General features: G+C 36.0%; 1 protein-coding gene across 2 annotated transcripts in view; it reads left to right on the top strand.

Annotated features, from left to right (window-relative positions):
- Positions 1-15371, top strand: part of LOC150108435 (uncharacterized) — a 292118-nt gene extending 276747 nt beyond the window's left edge. For both annotated transcript variants that reach the window (XM_090390777.1, XM_090390776.1), the window contains one exon: positions 14984-15371. In XM_090390777.1, the coding sequence (XP_090246903.1) occupies positions 14984-15349 (366 nt within the window). In that variant the 3' untranslated portion in view covers positions 15350-15371. The remainder of the gene's footprint in view (positions 1-14983) is intronic.
- Positions 15372-15849: the final 478 nt, after the last annotated feature.

The following is a 15849-nucleotide window of genomic DNA, read 5'->3' as shown; positions in this document are numbered from 1 at the left end:
TTTGCCATTCAGGCTTCTTATGATGATAGTACCGATCTTTAACTCTGGTGATTTTGAGTTGAGGTTTGTTTTCAGATTTGTTCCAGTAGCTGACTTTTCGCTGTTTGCCCTGGTTTCCTGGCGAAAACAACGGGGGCCTTGTTTAACCCGGCGATGCCCCAGCCGGCATGAAATTTTGTCATGTTGTACCATCATTTTTTATTTGGGTTTAACCAATAAGAATACAATTTGGTCGGCTAAATCCCAAATTGCCAGCCCATCCTCGTTCGTTCAGTATCAAAGTAGATACCCAACAGGGTGCACCAATAGAAGGTGAGGATTGGACATTAGGTCAGAAGCCCTGGTCGGTTCTCCGCATTCCTTTAAAGGCGATGTGGAGGTCTCCTCTCAGTTATACAGCTTTGACCCTTAAGCACCCCTCTCATAGTACCAATATATATAAAAAGGGAAATAAAACTGAATGTGAGAATTACAGAGGTATTTCCCTACTGAGTGTTCCTGGCAAGATATATGCAAGTATACTTGAGAAACGGTTGAGAAGAATTGTGGAAGAAAAGCTTGGTGAAGAACAAGCTGGATTCAGGCCAAATAGAGGCTGTCAGGATCAGATCTTCACTTTACGACAAATAGTCGAGAAAGCATGGGAATATAACAAAGATCTGTATTTAAGTTTTGTCGATTTGGAAAAGGCATATGACAAGGTGCCAAGAGAGAATCTATTCAATACGCTGCAGTTATATGGTGTCAATGGGGCATCATATCAAGCAATACTTAGTCTTTATTTGAGTTGTAAGTCGGCAGTTAGAATTGAAGAGGAAGGTGGTTTAATGTTAAATATGGTGTGAGACAAGGATGTACATTATCCCCTCTGTTATTCATTATCTATATGGATCACATTATGAAGGAATGTGGTATTAAACCTGATATCAAAATTGGAGATGTTAATGTCAGCTCTTTGCTTTATGCGGATGATGTTATACTTCTAAATAAATCTGCGACAAGTCTGCAAGATTCTCTGACTAAATTGAATAGCTGTTGTAATATATATGGTATGAAGGTCAGGAATAAAAAGACAAAGACAATGAAAATAGGTAGCATCATTGAAAATGTCAACTGTGTTGTGAATGGAGAACCTGTGGAACAAGTAAAACATTTCAGCTACTTAGGCACGATTTTTAGTGAAGATGGTAAATTAAATATAGAAATAGACAACAGAATCAGCAAAGCTGGTATGGTGGGAAGTCAATTGAATAAATTCATATGGAATAAGAAAGAAATTAGTCAGAACACTAAATTAGCTGTATACAAGACAGTGTTCAAACCAGTTTTAACTTATGGATCTGAGAGCTGGGTCAGAAGTAAAACACTTGACAAAAGACTAGAGACTGCAGATATGAGAGTCCTGAGAAAGATTACAGGCATGAACAGATGGCATCAATGGCAATATCATATTAAAAATGAGGATATTAGGAAAGAACTTGACATTGTCAGCATCCAGGAATGCGTTAGCAGAGCTAATCTCAGGTGGTATGGTCACTTAAATAGAATGGGAGAATAAAGATTAGCAAAACAAGTGTTCTCTGCCAGGTTGGCAGCAAAATGACCCAGAGGAAGACCAAGATATAGGTGGATTGATACGGTACAAAGTGCCTTAGACGATAGAAATATAAGATCTGATAATGTTGGAGTCTTGACAAGTAACAGACTGATTTGGAGGAAAATTGTAGATAGGAAGTTAGTAATGATGTAATTTTTTCATGTGGTACTGTCATATCCTTTACACCCCTTGAGGGTACATGGCAGGAATTGATGATGATGATGATACTATGAGAGCTCTAATCCAATCACTGGGAATTCGTCCCTCTCTCCAGGCATTCTGAACTATGCAGTGCAGCCACTGTAAGACTTTTATACCAGCATACTGGTTGAATATCTTCTACTCCTGCTGCCTTTCCACATTTCAATAAAATTGCCTTTGATGGCCTTTTCTACGTTAGTATGGATATATATTCCTGACTGCATGCCTGGTCAGTGTTTTTTATCACTGTGCTGTCATCACTGCTTGTTTCATTTAGCAAATTTTCAAAGTAATTATTCCCTACGTCAAGGATATCTTTTTCTCCCGTTTTCATTTCACCTTTATCATCTCTAACTCCTTTGCTGCACTCTTTCCTCCATTCCTAAGTTTCTTCAACAACCTCCAGAATATTTTGCCACCTTCTTGATATTTATTTTCTATGTTCTTGCCAAAGTCCTCCCATGACTTTTGTTTAGCTAGTTTTACACACTGTTTAGCTTTCTTACATTTGTCTCTGTATTCTCTAAGAGCACAAGCTGATTTATTTGCCAGGAACTTTTGATATGCTTTCTTCTTTTCCTTCACTGCCTCTTTCACTTCCTGTGTCCACCATGGAGTTCTGATTTTTCTATCATTGCAGACAACTTCACCACATGCCTCTCTAGCTGAATCAATCAGGGTTTTCTTCGAGTCTTGCCACTGAATCTCCAAGGTTTGGTTCCTGTTCTCAAACTCTTTTATTTTTCCTTCAATAACCTTTGTGTATTTTAGTCTACAGTTCACATCTGAGAGCTGCTCAACTTTTATTCGCTTTAAAACTTTCTTACGCGTCATTCTTTTCGATATGAAATTCAATTTTAACCTGCTCAAGACTAAACAGTGATCACTTCCAATTTCAAATCCTCTTTACACTCTGGTGTTCTGCACCAGGGAGAAAGCATCACTTTCAACAATAACATGGTCAATGAGACTTTTCTTATTCCTTGCCTCTTCTCTCCATGTGAATTTGTGCACATTTTTATGTTGGAACATGGTGTTAGTAATAACCAGTCCATGTCCTGAGCAGAAATCCAACAAGTATTTGCCATTATTATTAGCTTTGCTCTTTTCTCCAAATTTTCCCAAAACATTTCTGTATGTCTGACAATCATTTCCTACTCTGCTATTTAGATCCCCAACAAGGACCAACTTTTCCTTTTTCATTGTGTCAGTAGCTTTCTCTAGAGCTCTTTCTCTAATATATACTAGGGGTGTCTGCATCTCATCCCATTCTCTGAATTAGTTCAGATAAAAAAATGTGTGTGTATACACACAGACACACACACACCCAACAGCATACATATATATATATCACATCTGGATGAGTGTTTAAGTGCACAGAAAAAATAGTGAACGGTTCACAGAATAATTATTCTTAAACATGGCACTCTTTCTCCCTAAACCACCCCAGTTCAGTTTTATAAATATTAATAATCCATGAGCTGAACCTATAGTATCTAAAGAAGAAAGAATATTTAGAACTTTTTAAGATGAAACAGAAATTAGGAAACTCGCCGCTCCATAAATATTACTTTCACTGTATAAGAATAAAAATTTAATTCAAATCTAAATAAATAAATACGTAAATAACTATATTTTGTGAAATTTATCTTACACCCGCATTTACTTTTCATATATCAATATCAATGCAATATCATTTCAATTTTAATAACAAATAACATTTTCAGCGAATTTTTTCCATGACGAATAATTCGTGCGATGAATTTTCTCTGCAATGAATTGTCTATGAAACATCTCTGTGCAGTGCTATGCTGGCCAGTCATTCAAGATATCCCTCCACCCCTTGAGTTCTATGGACAGTATCACTGTGTTACTTCATACAATACACGTCTGGTATTGTATGAAGAATGAGAAATTGATGAAAGCATGTCTCCTGGGTATGAAGATTAAGGATGCTGTTGAAGCTATTTATTTGCAGAAGGGAGAAGTGAAAGAGTTGATCATTTTTGCAGGAACAAATGATTTGATAGGGAAGAAATATGCACTAAGAGAGGATTAATTATTATTATTCTTAGACCTCATGGAGTCACAGACTCACGTAGGAGGTCCCTTTTGTCATACACACATAGCTCATCATGCTGTGCCTTAAACACACTCAAATTCTCTGCAGACACCATGCTCTCAGGCAATGCATTCCAATCATTCACAACTCTCCATGCAATCTCTGTTCTCCCCCAACCTCCCACCATTTTATAAAAAACCTCTTTGATGTTAATCCTATCCTATAACACCTTACCAACTTGTACATCTTTATCATATCACTCCTCTTCCTCCTATCCACTAGACAAATTACACCATCTTTAACCCTTCTTCATATTCAACATTTCAGAGATCAGAAACTATTTTGGTCAATCACCTTTGGATCCTCTCCAGAATTTCTTCATCCTTTTGAAAATGAAAATCTGTGCACAGTACTCCCCATGTGGCCTAATCACTTTCTTATACAATGGAACCAGAATTTCTTACTTTACAAGTCAGTGTCCTCCACATTATTGCCAGAATTCGATGTGCTGTCCCTCACAATTTTGGCAATATGTCTTCTAAATTTTAGATCCTTATCCACCATCATCCCAAGATACCCTATTTTCTGCATCTCCAACAATATATCCCCAAAGGAGTAAATTCTACATCCCATCTTCGTTTACAAATTTTTTAAAACTTTACATTATGCAACATTAAACTGTCATCCCCACTCCTGTACCATTCACTCAGTCTGTTCAAGTTTTCTTGTAAGGCACAACATCTGCTCTACTCCTCATAGTTTGTCCGAAATTTGCATCATCTACAAACAACTGAATATCCTGATCCAAATCTTCGCCAATATCATTATCATACAGGTTAAACAGCAATGGTCCTAAAACAGACCCCGAGGCATACCACTAGTGACTTTCCTCTTCTGGGATATAGCTCCCCAATACATAATTTGTTGATACCTATTAGACAGCCAACCTTCAATCCAATACACTAGTCTAATATCAAACCCCATCTGCTCTAGTTTGACTATTAACTTATCATGTGGTAATCTATCAAAAATGGATATAAAACAGTTGTGGAAAGAAGCAAAAATGAAGAGTAAGGAAGTAAAGATAGTGAATCTACTACCTCGGCATGATAGGACAGAGTCAAGAAGAAAGGCTGTAATTGCTATTGAATCAATGAGAAGATTATGCAAGTGGAATGGTGCGCAATTTCTTGATGTAAATGGAGTGAATTTGATGGACAAAAGGACTTGAATATGCCTAATGGACTACATTTGAATTAGAGTTAAGATGTTTTGAGAAAGTGTTGTTTAGTCAAAGTTTGAAAATGCAATATCAAGGGAACTTGAGATATTAAGGGGTAGGGGATGCAATCAAGCATGTGTCTGGTCATCCCTTAGGATAAATGAGGGTGCATACGGAAGTGATTATGCAATGCTGAATGCAATTTCATAGGTTTCAGGTTCGAATGGGTTGGCAATGATAATGATATTGCACAAAGGTAATTGTGGATCCAAGGGGATGTCAAAATGCCTGTATACAAATACCAGAAGTATCAGAAATAAGGGTGAGAACTTTTTGGCATTGGTCAGCTTGACTTGGCCAAAAATTATAGGCATCAGTGAATCCTGGTTGACATAAATTGATATAGTTACAGGAATAGAATGTAAAGGACATTGTATTTTCAGGGAGGATAAAGGGAATAGGTCAATATGTGAGGGTGTGGCTGATGATGAATAATTATAACCAACAAAATTAGAAGTTAAAAAGGATTTTAGGTCTAGAGGCCAGTGGGACAAAATATATTGCTGGGTGCTGCTTTAGACCAGGGGGCGGAGGAGAGGGTCCACAGGAAGATGTACATACTATGTATCAGCAGATTAGCATATTGAGTGCAGGTCGAATAATTATTATAGAAGACTTTAACTATGGGGACCTGATGGATGGTGGAAAGTGGGCATGGCAAGATGGAAGTGGTAAGGGATAATTACATTAAACAACATGTTATGGGGGGGGGGGGAAGGAGTTTGAGAGTATAGTATTGGATCTGATAATAGCATCAGAAGATATATCAACCAATGTAGACATTCTGTCTCCAATTAGGGAGGGTGACCATGCAGTCTTGTTCTGGAAAGTTGCCAAACATGTGAAATTCTCTATAGAGAAAGGATTTATGTTGAACTATAAAACTGGCATCTTGGAGCAGTGCTTCAGAAGTTATCAAGGAAAGAATGTCAGTAGTGTATAGGAAGTGGTCAGTGATTATTTCAAAGGAGATATCAGACTGCATACCCAAGGTTAGGAAGATAAACCAAGTGGAGGGGTAGATAAGTAGAGATATAGAACAAGAGCTGTAAAAAAGTAAATACTGTGGAAGTGTAATATAAAGAAAAAGGTGATCAGCAATGTCAGGAGCAGTACAAAGAACAAGCAAGAAGGATGACTAATATGTTAAGGAAGGCCAAATCACATTATGAGAGAAAATTAGCAAAGTAGGCCAAAGTCCAAAAGTTTTTTCATTATGTAGTAAATAAGAGGCAAAATGACTGTAGTGGGATGACTTTAATCAATGCTGATGGTGGGAGGGTGACAGAGACAAAAGAAATAGTTCAGTTGCTGAATGATCATTTTGCAAAGGTGTATCATCCAGGTGACAATTTTTGCAATTGCTGATGTAACAGAGATGCATGTCAAAATTGAGGTACATGTCAGGAGGTGTTCGGCAAATTGAAAAATATGAATATGAATACAGCAGCTAGACTAAATAGCATGTCTGTCTGTATATTATATTGGATAAGAGAATTGACATTGTCTCTTATAAAGTTGTTCAGTCTGAGTCTCAGCTCTGACAAGGTTCCAGGAGACTGGAAAGACTGGATTAAACTAAATTTATTATAGTCTAACAAAGTGAAAAATAAACTTTCAACATCTTTCTCTAAATCCAGAGTAATTTAATAAAACGGTGGCACACCGTTTGGCAACTCCTGTAGGTAGATATGACCTTGCTAATGCTTCTGCCTGGTATATCCACTTGGGCCTGGCTCCCACTGAAGAGACCTTAATAAAGGTCGAAACTAGCCTGGGTAGTGGCCCTTCCCTTAATGCATAACATTATACATATCTGCAAGGAGATGTGTTTTGCATTATGGGAGATACTGAGATAGGAGTGATGTTAGCTTGCTCCACCTTTGCAACGAGTTGCCCGGTGTTGTACCACTTTACCCCAGTCCTGAAGATACCTTCAGGCACAAACTTTGTTTGCTCACACTTGGATAAAGGATTAAACTAAATTTATTCTAGTCTAACCAAGCGAAAATAAACTTTCAACGGTAAGATAGTTCCATTACATAAAGGTAGCTTCAAGACAGAAGTAGCAAACTACAGACCAATTAATATATCAGGAGTTGTTGTTAAAGTATTGGAAAAGTTGGTTAAATGTAAAATACAATTGGATGGATAGAGATGTGATACTAGCATGGCTTTGTAAAGGGTAGGTCCTGTCTTAGTAATTCGTTCATATTTTATATTAAAGTGACAGCAAAATTGGATAAAAGAAATGACTACACAATGATATTGCTGAATTTTGCAAAGGCATTTGACAAAATACCACATGGGCAGTGGCAAATTCTCCATGCTTGCTGTGCAAGCTCATTAATTGAGAAAGAAGTAATATTGATTTGTTAATAAATGCATGCATTTATAAGCATTCCATTTAGGCTTTTATTTTTGTAGGCAGAAGACGTCTTAAGCTTGCGTGGCAATAATTAAGCTTTGCGTTGTGTATTGAAAGCCAATTCTTGCTTGTCTAGTCAAAGCTACCTTGGCTTGCTCAGTGTCGGAGCTTCCAGGTCCTCATTGCAGCACTGTGATTTCATGCGCGTGCATAGCCATTTCTGCTCCCTTCACGTCGTCTCACTCTGTTGCTTAAACATAGGTCATACGCAGTTAACATAGCTTTAGCCAGTGGGCTTTTACAAGTATGCGTGTTGCTTGGGGAAATTAAGTTACAACCAACTTTTTATGATGATGATGTTATTGACTAGTTCATAAAGATGAACCGTAGGGTAGAATTTGTATTCAAGTAGCTAAATTGCAAAAGACAGAATATCATTTGTATGATTAAATGCACATAAATTTCTAAATATATAGTTTTAAATGGTCAGTAATTCATTATTCCGCTAATCAGACTTCAATCACACCTCTCACTCCTTTGAATGATAACAAGAGCAAGCGTGAATTTCAAGACCAGCATTCGCCCCTGCATGTGGGGAAAATATTGCAAAATACTGCACATATTGCAAAAGTTGGAACAAATGGGAATGGATGTGAAGCTAGTAGCATGGATGGTGGTGGTGGGGGGGGGGCTGATAGCAGACAGACACCAGAGAGTAGTATATGGTGGAGTGGAATCTAGAAGAATGAGGGTGACTAGTGGAGTACCACAGGGTTCTCCATTGATATACAAATTAAAGAGCCACTACTCTTTAATTTGTATATCAATGATATAGGGAAAGATTTAAGGGAGGATATTCAGTCGTTTGCAAATGATGCAAAATTAGGGAGGGCAATAGTTGATATCCTGCAGGATGATCGAAATAAACTGGCATTATGGGTGAAGGATAATGATTATCAATTCAATGCTGCAAAATGTAAGGTTATGTACTTCAAGTTGAAAATATTACATGATGTTTATCACATTCTTGGTACCAGATTGCAGGAAATTAATGTGAATTGGGACATCAGGATAATTATTATTATTACCATCCCAAGAACTCATGCAGTCAAAGACTCATCTGGGAGGTCCTTTTATCACACACGCACACAGCTCATCATACCGTGTTTTAAACACATTCAAACTCTTTGCTGACACCACATTCTCAGGCAAGGCATTCCAATCATTCACAACTCTGCACGAAAAAACCTACCTATCACTCCCTCTTTATACAGTTTCCAGGGATGACCCCTGGTTCTCCCCTGATTTCCCACTATTCTCTGTAAAACTTCTCCAGCATTGATCCTATAACAACCCTTACCAACTTGTAGGTCTCTATCATATCTCCCCCCTCTTCCTTCTGTCCACCAGACTCTGCAAATTACACCTTCTCAATCTTTCCTCATACTCGACATTCCAGAGGTCAGAAACTACCTTAGTCAGTCTCCTTTGGACCCTTTCCAACATATCTTCATCCTTCTGAAAACCCAGTGACCAAATCTGGGCACAATAGTCCATGTGTGGCCTAATCAAAGCCTTATACAACGGAACAAGAATCTCCCTACTTCTACACGTCAGTGTCCTTCACATCATTCCCAGAAGCCTTTGTGTTGTCTTCACAATTTTGGCGATGTGTCCCCTAAATTTTAGATCCTTATCCACTATCACTCCCAGATCTCTTATTTCCTCTACCTCCAACAATATATTCTCATCAAGCATAAATTCTGCATCCCATCTTTGTTTTCCAAATTTTAAAACCTTACATTTTGCAACATTGAACTCACATCCCCATTTCACATCATTCCAATCTTCAAGATCTTTCATAACCAATGCCTTAAACTTAGATTTTTTTTCTATTCTGCTTTTGAAGAAGGATAACCTTGTGCACTTCAATGCTATTAAAATTCCAGTCCTATCTCATTTCTTGCAAGAAATATCTGACTTCTACTTGTCTTTGATAATACCCATATTTCCAAACATAATTAGATGTCTCTTCTTCAGTTAACTTATACTTTGAGCCTTTCCTCATAAAAATACATTGCATTTGTAGATTCTTTACCAGAAAATTAACTATCCTCAAGACATTGCATGTAGTCTTGTGGAAATGACATTTACTTTCATAGTGCTAGGCTGCCCAAAGGAATACAGTTACAGATTTGATTATAGTGAATCTAGCCACTACTAGAGGAACTTTTTTAGACTTATCTTGGGCCAGTTCCTAATGTAATCAGTTTTATTTATTATTTTTTTTTAACCTTGCCTTAAACTGATTCAATGGTTTTTATGAATCAGTTTCAAACTGGTTTTCAATCCTAAATCTGAAAAAAAGCAACTATAGAATTCACACTATTACAGAAAATAACATAGTTTAGGGCCACATGATACTCTCATCTCTTCCCCCCCATCCACCATGAAAGTCTTTAGTTATTGATAACTTACTCACTATGAGAGATGGCTGCCCAACTATCTTCAAATTTTAGGGATAAAGGATCTCTGCCTACTCTCTTTCAAGAATAAAAGGAATTAATGGGGTTATTTATTTATATTTTTAGACATTACTTCCATGCAGTTAGCTTAGTGGCTGTGCGCTTCACAACCATATGCCTAGGTAAGGAGTGTCCTAGGTTCGATTCCTGTCTGTGATGTGAGGAGCTGAAGGATCTTCCTCAGCCATAGCCAAGTTAGCCAGTCTTGGGCGTGGACAATAGGGTTTTTTCCCCCAGTTTATCCTGGAGTTTTTCATCCCACAAAGCAGGCAAACCGGCCTTGAGAAGTCAACACTACAGGACATAGGGCTGACCACCTTGTTATGTGAACGGTTTGAGGTCCGATGATTAATAAACTCTCAACACCGCAAGGTTAAAGAGGGTAAAAAGAAGATGAGATGAGACATTACTTCTTCCCTATACAACTCCTAACATTGTTCAAATCCAAAATCTGCCACAAATTTGGAATAAATACTGCTTACACATTTAGGGTGGCACTCCAAACTCTCCAAAAAATAGAAGAAGGCATTCCACTTAATTGTATTTTCATAGGAGCTGTTCTGCTGAACTGACTACTATCATTTTTTCACTTCCTTCTCTTAACAGAAATAGCTGCTGATCAATATCCATACAGATTCAATTACTGGGTCAGCTCTTTAAGTTACATTTTCATTTCCATCTGCCTTTGTTCTTAACCAAAGGACTATAGCTTTCACTTGTTCAAGAAATACATTAATAGTTCCTACTTCCCCTTAACGTCTAATTTATATATAACAGTAATGTGTTATAGGATTTGCATCTTTTCAGCTGTAAGATTTATATTTTAAAAAAAATAATAAATAAATAAAAAACTAATTTCAAAATTTGGGATTTCATCATCATAAACAGCATTTGAGCTCATTCTACTGAGGATTTATAGACCATGAATGACAGGTGTATGGAAGCACTGTTGTTGTCATCTCATGTTTCTATTCCTAACTAACATATTATTAACATGTTAGGAATAGGAACACGAGATGTTCCTACTCCTAACAATAATGTAAATAAATAAAGTAAATGGTGTTGGTTCCACATCAATCTTTTTTTTTTTGAAGTGTCACATTACAACCTGAATTTCTAGGAGAAAAAGTCCTATATGCCTCTATCAGTGATCAACTAACTTGGGAAATGGCTGAAATAAGGCCTAGGGAAAAAAATTGTTGCAGTTGGCAAATAGAATTTAATCTATAGCAGTCTTTCTTTTGTTGATGTAGCATCATGGAGGTAACTACAAGGCTACAGAAGCAATTAAGAATTAAAGATTAAATAATTAAAAGTTAAAATATAGCACACATTATGCTGTGATTGTGGAATGATGTCTTGGTAGCTCAGTTAGTAAATGACACTGTTTACCAGAGTTGTGGAATTCAAATCCTCATGTTCCTATTCCTAACTGGTATTAACATGTTAGGAATTTTGATTTCTAAGGCCTGTCTCATTTTTTTTAATTCTCCCCTCCCCAAAATACATCAATCCAAACAAAAATTTGAAAAAAATTATTGAGACAATAATGCATTAAATACCTCTAAAGCATTTTATCAGACAACATGAACGTTTCCTGCATCAGTTTCTTGGTTATGCAACACCCTATCTATATGTTCACTGGACATCCACAGATGCCATATGGTCACTCCGATGCTCAGTGATGTGCCACACCAGACCTCGCCATGTAGTCCTGTTGTTTGCTTTTTGGAGACTTCAACTCTCTGAAGATTAGTTGCTCCACATACACCATCCTCCATATCATTAATGGTCTACCTCTTCCTCTTTTTCCAGGAACTTTACCTTCTATTACTGTTCTGAGAAGTCCTCCTTCCATCCTTTCAATGTGTCCAAAATATTTTAACTTTCTTTTGTCAATATCCTTAAGGAGCCTTAAAGTTCTACTGATCTTTTCTAACACCCTTCATTTGTACACCTTTCAGTATATGATATCCTCAACAGCCTTCTGTAGCACCACATCTCAAATGCAAATATCCTTTTCTTATCTGACTTCTTTAGGTTCCAAGTCTCACATCCATAAGTCACTGTTGGAAAAACAACTGGATCCAAAATCCTCAACTTTGTTCCCATGGAGATAGATCCATCCTTCCAGATTTTAGACAAGTCTCTGACTGTTGTTTTAGCCATTCCTCACCTTCTTCTGATGTCTTCTGAACAGCAATTCTTCACATTAATAATGGATCCCAGGTACTCAAAGTTGCTGACTTCCTCAGTTCTTTTTCCATTAAGGTAAACTTGTTTCTCAAAAGCTTCCCTGTTTGTATTTCCTTCGAGAACCATAATCTTTCTCTTGCTAGGATTTAGTTCAAGTCCTCTGTTATTACTGATTTTGTTAATTATGTCAAGAATTTGACCTAGTTCTTTCATGTCATTATATAGGAGTACAGTATCATCAGCATACCTCAGATGCAACATCCTAGCAGGTTCACTAGAACAGGGGTCGGGAACTGGCGGCTCTTTTATACTGAATTAAAAGATACATAATTAATACAAACTAAATATTGTTTTTTGATATGGCTTGGGCATTAGATACTATGCATGTAACGTGTGTTATGCATGCCTAAGGTAACTAGCACCACGGCGAAAATTTGAACTAATTGATCAGCTGTCCTGTCAAACACCACGATTTTTAGATACATACGGATTTTAACTGTCAAAATAAATATTCTGTTAACTTATTTATTCTGGTACTAAACTAGTGTTTAATTTAGTGTCAGGTAATATTATGCACAAATTAATTTTTATTATGTTATGTTGAATTTGTGTTTTTACTTGCAGGTAAATTTGTGATAATAACCCGCCTAATATGAGTTCAAGAAAAATAATCGAAGAAAACAGAGGATTCAACAAAATGTGGATAGAGAAATTTGCATTTATAGAGGTAAATGGAAATCCGCAATGTTTAAATTGCCATCTACGACTTCAAAATAACAAATCAAGTAATGTCGAACGACATTTTCGAGGAAAACATTTATACTTCAGTAAAAAATATCCCGAGAGTGATAATAGAAAAAAAGCTATTGAAGAATTACCAAAGAAAACATTACTTCAACAAAGAAATTTGTCAACTTGGACAAAATTTTCGTTGAATACTAATGAAGCAAGTTTTTTGTTATCCCTTGAAATAGCAAAAGCGGGAAAACCTTTTACCGATGGCGAATTTCTAAAAAATTGCATATACAATGTCTCTGAAATTCTATTTAAGGACAAGATACATAAAAAAATTAAAGATTTACCTCTTTCAGCTAGAACTGTCAAGGAACAGATTGTAACAATTTCTGCAGAAGTTTCAAATATGCAAATTATGGATATTAATTCTGCCGATTTTATAACTATTGTGGTTGATGAATCAAATGATATTTCCGATATGGCACAATGCTGCGTGATGGATCTTCCAGTTTTCGAGAACTTCTTGATCTGCTTGACCTCTAGTGTGTCTAAAGGACACACTACACTCTCCACTCATGTTCCACATGGAGTTATTTAATTTCATTGCGTTTTGCATCAAGAAGCTTTAGTTGCAAATTCTTTGGGATTATTACCATAACTAAAATGAGTGATAGATGTTGTTGTGCCAATGTTCAATTTCATCCAATTTCAGGCATTGAATCAGACTTTTTGACACATTTTTAGAGGAACTAGGTAGTCAACATAAAGATTTAGTGACATTTACATCTGTACGATGGTTATCAAGAGGAAAAGCATTAGAACGTTTTTTTCGTGGTTAAAAGAAGTAAGTTTTCTTAACCACTAAAAATTATAACATAAATCATGTGGAACTTCTCGGTAATCCTGAATAGATACAAAATTTTTGTTTTTCTGCTTGATATGACAGAACATTTTAATAAGCTAAATTTAAAGTTGCAAGGGAAGGGAAACACAGCCTTACAATTACTAGAGGGAGTCTTTACCTTGTACAGAAACTAAGTGTTTTTCGAAGATGTTACTGAAGAAAAATTTAATTGCAAAATATTCACTGAAATGATTACTGTAATTTTAGATTAATTTACAAGCAGATTTCAGGATTTAAAAAAAAAACATCAGGAGATGATGAAATTTATATTACATCCATTAAATTGCAATTTAAAATTAATAGATATTAAAGCTTTTCCCAGAATGTCAATTGCAGAACGAAGTACAAATGGAGCTTCTGAAAATTCAGAATAAAAGCATCTGGGTACAAAACTTCAGGAAATGGTAGCACAAATTGAAGAAAATGAGGAAACTATGGAAGAAACAACACCACAGGAAATTATATTTAAATGTTGGAATTCTTACCCAACTAATTATTCAAATACCAGGCGATTTGCTTTTGGGGTTTTGACTCTTTTCGGTTCAACATACAATTGGGAACAATTTTTTTCTCTTCAATGAATTACATTAAAAATAAGTATAGGAACAAATTGACTGATGAAAGTTTGAAAGCCGAATTACTATTAAAGTGTACGACATACAATCCAGATTTAAATAAACTGGCTGAGAAGATGCAAAATCAAAAGTCTCATTAGTGAATTTTAAATTAAAACACATAATATTGTGTTTTTGTTCAGACTAATTCTTTTTGCAAATTATACTTACTTAAACATGTTTTGCGATTAAAAACTTAATGTTTTATTTATTGAACATATGAAAAATTTATATGCAAACATAAAAGTGGTATTGGATATCTGGAAGTACTGAATTAAAAACAAATTTACCTAAGTTTGAACTAACTGCAACTTTGAGTCACCAGGAAAAATCGAATTGAAATTAGGCTCCCAAAATTTTGTTTTAATTAATTTTTTGATGGAATGGCTCTTTTGTTCAAAAACGTTCCCGATCTCTGCACTAGAACAAGGTTTCAATATTCATTTTTGTTTGTTTGTTTAGTAGCTGTAATTCAACTTATTGTTCTTTTTCTATTTAGATATTGTCACATACTGAAGATGAAAGGCTGGATAATATCTTTGTGAATATGTTGACCAATTTAACATCAAATGATAGATCAGTAGAAGATGTTTGCCACTTAAAGGTAATTGGTTTTGAAAATGAGAGTTACAGAAGACCATTTGAACTATCAGGCCTTCCTGGTTGGAAATATCTCATTCCACAAAACCTGAAAGAGCTATATACATCACTTTGTAATAATGAAAATAAAGCAGATAATTCCAAAGAAGAAAACTGGAAAGATCATTCAGCTTATAAAAAACTTGAAACTTTAATTTATGACATGAAAATTGTTTTAAATGAAAATCCTTATTATATCCAAAATATGCTAAAAGATATTACTTGACAATAAAAATGGTTTTGAATTACACTGTTTATTATTATTATTACTACATGACTCATCGAGGGAGGAACCTACTCTACAATTCTCAGTTTCCGCCACTCAGTTCACCAACTACAGTGAACTGCATCATCTGCACCAACATTAAAATTTATTATTATTATTATTACTACATGACTCATCGAGGGAGGAACCTACTATACAGCTCTCTGTTTCCGCCACTCAGTTCAACTACAGTGAACTGCATCATCTGCACCAACACCATCTACCGTCCATCACGACCACCACTAGTATTTTCACAGACAATCACAAACATACATCCATGCTCACAGTGGGATTTGAGCTCTCAGCCTTTTGGCTGGAGAGCAGATACAGTAATCACTCAGCCAACCAGACCAGCACACAATGATCTGTGATCAGCTTAGTTATAGAATTTACCATGTGTAAGCAAAGCAGTACACCATACTATTTTAAAGTAAATTCTGCTAATATTTCTTTGATCTCTC

Source organism: Typopeltis vanoorti, chromosome 3 (assembly GCF_054136105.1).
Source record: "Typopeltis vanoorti isolate ZY-2024b chromosome 3, IOZ_Tvanoo_1.0, whole genome shotgun sequence".
NCBI lineage: Eukaryota > Metazoa > Arthropoda > Arachnida > Uropygi > Thelyphonidae > Typopeltis > Typopeltis vanoorti.
Note: the sequence above shows the minus strand (reverse complement) of the source record. Positions and strands in the feature narration are given on the sequence as shown.